Here is a 9,054-nt window from a genome sequence, read left to right on the forward strand (position 1 = left end):
TGACTGAAAAGCTTATTTCAGGTCTGGTAAGAGTGGCATATTGCAAGGCCCCAACTATGGACCTATAGAGTGTAGGATCTGCAAAATAATCTGCTCCATGCTTGCTTAGTTTGGCACCACTGACCATAGGTGTAGAGATGCCTTTAGCTTCAGCCATGTCTGCTCTTTCAAGAAGATCACCAATGTATTTGGTCTGAGTAAGTAGGAGAGACCTATCTTGCAAGTGATGGACTTGAACACCAAGAAAATAGTCTAACTGACCCAATTGTTTTAAAGCAAATTCAGAATTAAGCTTTTGAACAATCTCTTGAATAAAGGGCAGAAAATTCCCTGTGATAATGATGTCATCTACATAGACCAAAATATAGATGATACTTGACTTATGATGGAAAGTAAAGAGGGAAGGATCACAACAGCTTGCCCTGAACCCAAATTTGATTAGAGCTGTCTTCAACCTATCAAACCAAGCTCTTGGAGCCTGTTTGAGCCCATATAAAGCTTTGTTCAGCTTGCAAACTAGGGTCTTGTCTGAACTTTGAAAACCAGCAGGCTGCTGCATATATACTTCTTCTTGGAGGGCACCATGAAGAAAGGCATTATTCACATCAAGCTGGTGAATATGCCACTGTTTAGACACAGCCAAGGTAAGAATCAAACGAATTGTAATAGGTTTAACTACAGGAGAAAAAGTTTCTGCATAGTCAAAACCTTTCACTTGATGGTATCCCTTAGCCACAAGTCTGGCTTTATACCTATTAACTGAGCCATCAGCATTTTCCTTTATTCTAAACACCCACTTGCACCCTATAGGATGTCTTCCCTTGGGAAGAGGCACCAAAGTCCAAGTATTGTTGGTCATGAGAGCTTCATATTCAGACTTCATAGCTGCCAACCACTTAGGGTCTTTAAGAGCATGCTTAGTGGTTGTAGGTTCTGCCTGTGCTAGAAGCAAAGTAGGAAAAAGCCTTGGCATAACAATGCCAGACTTTGCCCTGGTTTGCATGGGATGCACATTAACCACTGGTGGAGGCTGAGAAGACTCAGTGGCAGGGACTGAATTGGAAGGTGCAGATGCAGTGGTTGCTGAACCAGAACCAGGAACTGGAGCTGCTGGAGAGGCAGAACTGTTGACTGCAGAAGCTGGACTCTGCTGTGGAGACTGAAGTGGTGCAGGAGACACTTGAGATGTGCTGCCAGTAGACTGGGAAGATTGGTGACTAAGAACTGGTTGCTGCACATGAGGCACAGAAGTAACAACAGGAATAATAGAGGAAATATGTGCATTATTGGAATCAGGACAAGGAGGAGAAAATAAAGTGGTGTATGGAAACTTGAACTCATTAAATTTAACATCTTTAGAGATGTAAATTCTACCATCAGCTGCTAGGCACTTATAACCTTGATGAGAGGAGGAATAGCCAAGAAAAACACACTCCTTAGACCTAAAGGACAATTTAGAGGAATTGTAAGGCCTAAGATGAGGATAGCATGCACTTCCAAACACTCTAAGGATAGAATAATCAGCAGGAGTGTTGAAAAGCTTATGGTAAGGACTGATGTTATCCAAAACAGGAGTAGGTAGTCTATTGATTAAGAAGGTAGCAGTAAGAAAAGCATGGTCCCAGTAGGAAGTAGGCATGTTAGCACAAGCTAGAAGAGACAATCCAGTTTCTACAATATGGCGATGCTTCCTCTCAACACTACCATTTTGATGGTGTGTATGAGGACAAGTAAGCCTATGATTAATGCCTAGTTTCTGAAAATATGGGACTAAAGGTTTGAATTCAGTGCCACCATCTGTTTGAACAGATTTGATTTTTAAACTAAACTTCAATTCAGCCATAGCTTGAAATTGAAGAAAAACAGAACTGGTATCAGACTTCCTCTTAATTGGATAAATCCATGTAAACCTTGAATAAGCATCAACACAAGTGAGAAAGTAAAGATAGCCAGTAGAAGACTCAATGGAGGCAGGACCCCATAAATCAGCAAAAATTAATTCTAAAGGTGCAGTATATATAGTAGTAGAGGAAGATGAAGGCAATCTATGAGACTTTGCAACACAACAAGATTGACAAATGTTATATTTTGATTTATGAGGAACTGGTATCTTACAAGTGGATAGTGCTAATTGCAGAGCCTCATGATGAGGATGCCCTAATCTAGAATGCCACAAGTCATAAGCTGTGGGACTAGGTACATTATTTGAAACTGAAACAGAAGAAGTAACTGCAGAAGATGCAGGCTTGGACACTGAGAAGGCAGATGGGGCAGAAACTGGAGGAGAACCCTTGTTGAATGTTGAAGAGTGCATGCCATCAAAGGAATATAAGCCATCTGGACCAAGAGAGCCTCGGAGAAGAGTCCTAAAAGTATCCTGAGATTTAACAGTGCAATGAAAAGGGTGAAACTCAAAGAAAACACCATTATCCTTTGCAAATTTGCTAACACTAACCAGGTTTTTAGTAATATTAGGAACTAACAATAGGTTTTTAAGTTGAAGAGTAGTGTGTGTGTGAAAGGGAGAAGAAAAGGAAGCTGAACCAATGGATGTGATAGGCAAACCTTGACCATTTCCCATGTACACTTGATCATTCCCAGTCACTGACACACAATCGGAAACTGCAGAAGCATCATGAGTAACATGATGAGTTGCACCTGAATCTGGAAACCAATTTCCTAGAGTGGAAGGTGCAGAAGTTAGCATAGCTTGTGGTGCACGAGGCTGTGGTGGTGGAGCTCGAGGATGGAAGCTAAAACCAAAGGTGGATGATGCTGGAGAAGCATATCCATAGCCAGGGGCAAACATTGCACCAGATGCAAGGGGAAAACCAGATCCACCAGCAAAAGGCATGCCAAACTGTGCAGGTGCACCAAAAGGTTGAAATCCACGAAAAGGTGAGTATCCAAACTGAGGCATCATGCCATAAGATGAGCCAAAACCATAAGGAGAAGGCATAGGTGTGTTGGAAGACACGTTTGGCTGAGCATTCTGTGCAGGGGAAGCAGAGTTGCCTCGATGATAGCAGATGCTAGCATCATGACCATACTTATGGCAGATCTGACACTGAACTGAAGATCGATCACCACCGCGTCCACGGTTGTTGTAACCACCACGTCCACCGCGTCCACGGTTGTTGTAGCCTCCGCGATCGCGATTGTCACCGGAGCGAGAACGATCATCATCGCGATCTTCATATGCACGATCCTCTGAATCAGTGCGAGAGGCGTAATGAACCTCAGATGCGACTGATGAAGGCGGAGGAGGCGGCGCTGGTGATGGCGCAGGAAGTGGCGCAGACGGTGGCGCTTGCGGTGGCGCTGACGGAGGCGCAACTGCCTGAGCAAGGAAAGCAGACGGAGAAGTCGCAGGAGTCTGACGCGAACGCATACGCTCCAAACGTGCTTCGTGTGCGATGACCATAGCTTCAGCTTGCGAGATCGAGCACGGAAACTCGCGACTACTCACAATAGTCATGAGATGACTATACTCCTCAGGAAGGCCATCGAAAATCGCTTCAAGATGCTCACGATACGTAACCGGATCTCCAATCGAGATCAAAGCGTTCACAATGGATTTGATACGCTTCAGATAATCGGAAGAACTCTTCGATCCTTTGGTGATGGATCGCAACTCAGATCTGAGTTGTGTGGACTGAGCAAGCGAGTGTGCGTGGAAGAAATCAAGCACTGCTTCCCAAACCTGCCATGACTGAGTACAATTCACAACAGTAGGAAGAACAGTAGGTGAAAGAGACGATAGAAGCCAAGTGAACAACGCTGAATCCTGTTGTTCCCAGGCTTGATACGCAGGATTTTCAACCACATTCTCACGATCCTCATCAGTGAGAAAACGAAGAGGAATCTGCGGTGCTGTGAGAAAACTCTGCAAGCGATGAGTTCTCACAATTCCTTCTACGTGTTGCTTCCATGAGAGGAAGTTCGTATCATCAAGCTTCAAGGTGAGCTTGTGAACCAGAGAAGAAGCACTCAACGATGGTTGAGCCACTGGCACAGGAGCTTCTGGAGCTTCACCAGCCATGGTGAAGAAGAAGAGAAACCAGAGAAAAAAGATCAAGGATCGTTCCCTGCTCTGATACCATGTTGAAATTCTAACTGAATTGTAAACTGAATTGTATTTCTGAAAAGTTGAGTTACAATGAATAGCATTTAGCTATTTATAGAATCAGAGAAGCTTGCGTAGCAAGCTGTTACTAAGAGAGAGAGAGAGAGAGAGAGAGAGAATCAGTCAGTAACTGATTCTGTTACACCTAATAACTAATTCTGTTACAGATTGACATGTCAGCAATGCCATGTCAGCATGTGACTACATATATCCTAATATTCTCTAAGGCTTTGACAATTAAAATCCCATGCATTCAAACAAACCACTCTACAGAATCTGGAGACTACACTAGCTTCCAGAAAGCTCCTCAAGGTGGTGTAACGCTCAACACCGATGGAAGTTACAAACCTAGAAAGAAAGTTGCCACCATTGGCGGCTTAGTACGAGATTTTGAGGGTACCTTCATGCGTGGGTTTTTGCAAAAATATAAATGGAAATCTCAACATGGTGCTTTTGAGGCTGAACTGTTCGCATTGCTGGAAGGACTGAAGATGTGTGTAAGGATGGGTTTGAGATATGTGAATGCATATATCGACAACGAACAATTGATGACATTGATCAATAGTACCGACTTGAGCATTTGCCCATGTAAAGAAGAAATTGAGCAAGTATGGACATATAAAGAAAAGATTGAATTTCTGATAATCATACAAGTGCCCGAAATCGCAAAAGGATGGGTTTGAGATATGTGAATGCATATATCGACAACGAACAATTGATGACATTGATCAATAGTATCAACTTGAGCACTTGCCCATGTAAAGAAGAAATTGAGCAAGTATGGACATATAATGAAAAGATTGAATTTCTGACAATCATACAAGTGTCCGGAATCGCAAAGTAGCTGCGGATCATTTGACAAAAGAGGCATTTGGGCATAGTTTTGGAGAAGTTCTCTTCCTCAAGACCCCTATTAAAGGACATTTCGAAGAAATTCTACGTAGGGATGCAACAGAGGAGAGGTACAAATTGAAAAAGAAGAAAAAGCAGAATGTTACAAAGACTTAAATGAAGTCCACTTATGCAGCTACAAGACTTATGTACCCACTGAGAATACTACAGAATACTTAGAATGTACTTTTTCTTCTACTTCTAAAGGTCTTAATTCACCCCCCTTACAAAGGCTTGCTAAATGAAGTTTACCTATGCAGCTTACAAGACTTATGTACTCATCGAGAATACTACAGATTACTTAGAATGTACATTTCTATCTAAAAAAACATAACTAGCATTGAGTTTCTCTAAGGCTTTGACAATTAAAATCTCATGCACTCAAACAAACCACTCTACAGAATCTGGAAACTACACTAGCTTCCAGAAAGCTCCTCAAGGTGGTGTAACGCTCAACGCCGATGGAAGTTACAAACCTAGAAAGAAAGTTTCCCCAATTGGCGGCTTAGTACGAGATGTTGAGGGTACCTTCGTGCGTGGGTTTTTGCAAAAATATAAATGGAAATCTCAACATGGTGCTTTTGAGGCTGAACTGTTCGCATTGCTGGAAGGACTGAAGATGTGTGTAAGGATGAGTTTGAGATATGTGAATGCATATATTGACAACGAACAATTGATGACATTGATCAATAGTACCGACTTGAGCACTTGCCCATGTAAAGAAGAAATTGAGCAAGTATGGACATATAATGAAAAGATTGAATTTCTGATAATAATACAAGTGTCCGAAATCGCAAATGCAGCTGCGGATCATTTGACAAAAGAGGCATATGGGCATAGTTTTGGAGAAGTTCTCTTCCTCAAGACCCCTATTAAAGGGCATTTCGAAGAAATTCTACGTAGGGATGCAACAGGGGAGAAGTACAAATTGAAAAAGAAGAAAAAGCAGAATGTTACAAAGACTTAAATGAAGTCCACTTATGCAGCCTACAAGACTTATGTACCCACTGGGAATACTACAAAATACTTAGAATGTATTTTTTCTTCTACTTCTAAAGGTCTTAATTCACCCCCTTACAAAGACTTGCTAAATGAAGTTTACTTATGCAGCTTACAAGACTTATGTACCCACCGAGAATACTACAGATTACTTAGAATGTACATTTCTATCTAAAAAAACATAACTAGCATTGGGTGTGTGGCCTACTTTGATTACAATAAAAGCATTTGAGTATTTTCTTATAAGGTGCTTTTCTGGGTTGAACAAATGGATTTTTCTTTTTACTTGGAGCATTGATAGATAGTACAAAGAACATCTTATAAGTAGTTTTAACTTTAGCATTGCTAGAAAAACCAAGACCATTTCTATCATTAGCATATCTTTGTCTACAATATCATCAAAGTCAGGTGTACCTTTTTCAAAATTTGAAACAAGTTTGTTAAGCTCATCAGTTTTAGACTCAAGTGATGGACATTTTAAGCATTTCATGCTAGCATTATTTTCATCAATTTTAAGCTTATCATCACTTAATTCATTTTGAATCAACTTATTTGTATTTTGAAGAGAATTTTTGTCTAGCAAATAATGTAGAAAGCCTTACACATTCTTCATGCAATTCACCAAAAGCATTTTGTTATTTAACATAGGAAGGTTTAGAGTCCGAATCACTTACCTCATCATCATCACTATTGTTGGAAGCCATCAATGCGTGCACTTTCCTTTTCACTTTCCGAACTTGAGGTCGAACTCAACTCATTGTTTTCCCATGCAATGTATGTTTTTTTTGTCATCTTCTTCTCATTCTTAAACTTGACACCATTATTCTTTTTAAGAGTAGGACATTCTATCTTGATATGCCCCGACTTTCCACATTCAAAACATGTGAAGTTGTTGTTTGATGTAGAGGCTTCATTCTTCTTAGGAAACTTCGTAAGTTGTGTGGACTTCTTAGCTTTGTTCCTTCTCAATAACTACCAAACTTTCTCATAAGCAACGTGGGATTCTCATCATCGTCATCATCTTGGGAATCATGACTTTGTGAGTTATCATACGAGTTATCTTTTGCCTTGAGGGAAATTTTCTTCTTCTTACGGTCAAGTTCTTCACTTTGTTCCAAACGATCAAATTGTATTGTGTTTTTTAGAGTAAGAAAGCCTTATATACTTACCCATTCTCGCATTCAGTTGACTTGGGTATAACTTCAGAACTCACCCAAGAGAGAAAAACAAGTGTTTTTTCATGAAATCACGTGTTGGTAATCGATTTCCCACTAGTGATAATCGATTACCACTGTGCACTTACCAATTTGGCAATCTGTTACCTGTTACAGAAATCTGGTAATCAATTTCCCAGACTTGTTGTATGCACACAGAAAAACACTTAAAAGCACTTTTAAAATCACTTTTTCCTAAGATTTACAAGGCTTTTAATTATGAAAACATTTAAGTTCATATTAAACACATTTTAGAGATTTAGAGAGCCAATTAACTAAGGAACTTGGGCGTTCTTCCTAAGAACTAAAAACATACTCATAAAGCAATAAATAAAGCAATACAACTAGATATTACAATCTTCATTCCTCTAGCTAGAGGTCTTCAATCCTTTTTCTTCTTTGTAGTGTTGTTGTGATCATCAAAATCATGCCCAAGATGTTTGTTTGAATGACGAATACCTTGAGGTGGTGTCCAAGTCCCGCGAGGATCTCTTGAAGATAATAAATCCGATAAAGTTTGAGCTAAGCCTTGGGCTCAACGATATCAGTATGGAGATGTCTTCTCAAGACCCTACTAAGTCTAACTCTGTGTACCTGAGAGAACTCTACCGTTTTGTCCTAAAAAAGCGTGGGATGGAGCGAAAATTTGATTCCAAGCTAATCTACTCGACTTGCGAAGTTCTTAATCTAATCCAGGAACAACTTAAGACTAATTTGCATAGAACTGTGCGTGATTGCCACAACCAATTGTTCCGAAACGCAGGATCGATCGGATGACATTGTAGACGACATAGCGTGTATGGTAGGATGTGACAGGGCCAACTTGAATCTTGTTTGCTCCCAACAAGGACTTGTAGCCGGGTATCTGCGATATACAGATGATGGTGAAACTATTGACTGCACTAAGATGGGGATGTATGGTCGTTCTATACCAGGTCAAATGAAGAACATTGAGCTGCTAGACAGTACCGCAAGCTTTGTTCTACTTGTGGAGAAAGACTCAACCTTTGGGTTGGTAGATTGTGACCCATACGTAGGTCAGTGCACAATAGGTTATGCGAGGATGGGTTTTATAACCAAGTACCATGCGTAATTATTGCCTCTAAGGGACAACCGGACATAGCCACGCGCATCTTTTTCAGGAAGATATTTCTCACATTCAAACTGCCCATCTTTGGGTTGGTAGATTGTGACCCATACGGTCTTAAGTCAGCTTCCTCATTTGGGTCGAAGAAGTTATCCTATAACAGTTCGAGCTTGATTACTTCGGCGATAAAGTGGCTCAGAATTCTACCACGAGATATTAATGAGCATTCGATTCCCAATAATCAAAGAATACTCTTGACCGAAGCGGACAAAAAGTATGGAGAAGAGATGCTAGATGATGAGTGTACGAAGGAAAATAACATTTGGGGACAAGAACTGTGGCTAATGCTCGACAATGGATTCAAATGTGATTTGCAGTCCTTAGAGACACTCAACATTCAATATTTGAGCAAAGTTTATTTGCCTAAGATACTCGGACTAAAGGGCTGGATTGATTGTAGGTGAACACATATATTTCAATATTTCAATGATGATTTGAGCATATACATGACACTTCAGAGCTTGAGTCAGTGACTACATCTCTCGTGCCAAAACCATGCTTTTGGAACTTTTTGTTGTGTTGGACCAATGTTCTTATTTTCTCAATACTGTAGCTTCTATTCAAGAGTATAACTTATGTTGGTTAATTGCCTAATTGGAGAGTAATGAAACTCAATGTAAGGAGTTGTATTTAAGTTTTATCCAAAAATCGTAAGATGGTGTGAGTATATTAAAGTT

At 40.3% G+C, this 9,054-nt stretch overlaps 1 protein-coding gene across 1 annotated transcript; it reads left to right on the forward strand.

Annotated features, from left to right (window-relative positions):
• The first annotated feature begins 8,029 nt into the window (after nt 1-8,029).
• Nucleotides 8,030-8,781, forward strand: LOC130743619 (DNA topoisomerase 6 subunit A-like). Its single transcript, XM_057595857.1, has 2 exons — nt 8,030-8,267; nt 8,417-8,781. Exons 1-2 carry the CDS (start codon nt 8,030-8,032, stop codon nt 8,779-8,781), a joined length of 603 nt encoding a protein of 200 aa, XP_057451840.1.
• Nucleotides 8,782-9,054: the final 273 nt, after the last annotated feature.

The sequence above is a fragment of the Lotus japonicus genome, chromosome 3 (genome assembly GCF_012489685.1).
Source record: "Lotus japonicus ecotype B-129 chromosome 3, LjGifu_v1.2".
NCBI lineage: Eukaryota > Viridiplantae > Streptophyta > Magnoliopsida > Fabales > Fabaceae > Lotus > Lotus japonicus.

Bases quoted from the DNA above. Each gene is read 5' to 3' on its own strand.
- LOC130743619 (XM_057595857.1), top strand. From the start codon at position 8,030: ATGGTAGGATGTGACAGGGCCAACTTGAATCTTGTTTGCTCCCAACAA. The intron at 8,268-8,416 runs GTCAGTGCACAA...TTGGGTTGGTAG, and splicing joins AGATTGTGACCCATACGTAG to ATTGTGACCCATACGGTCTT.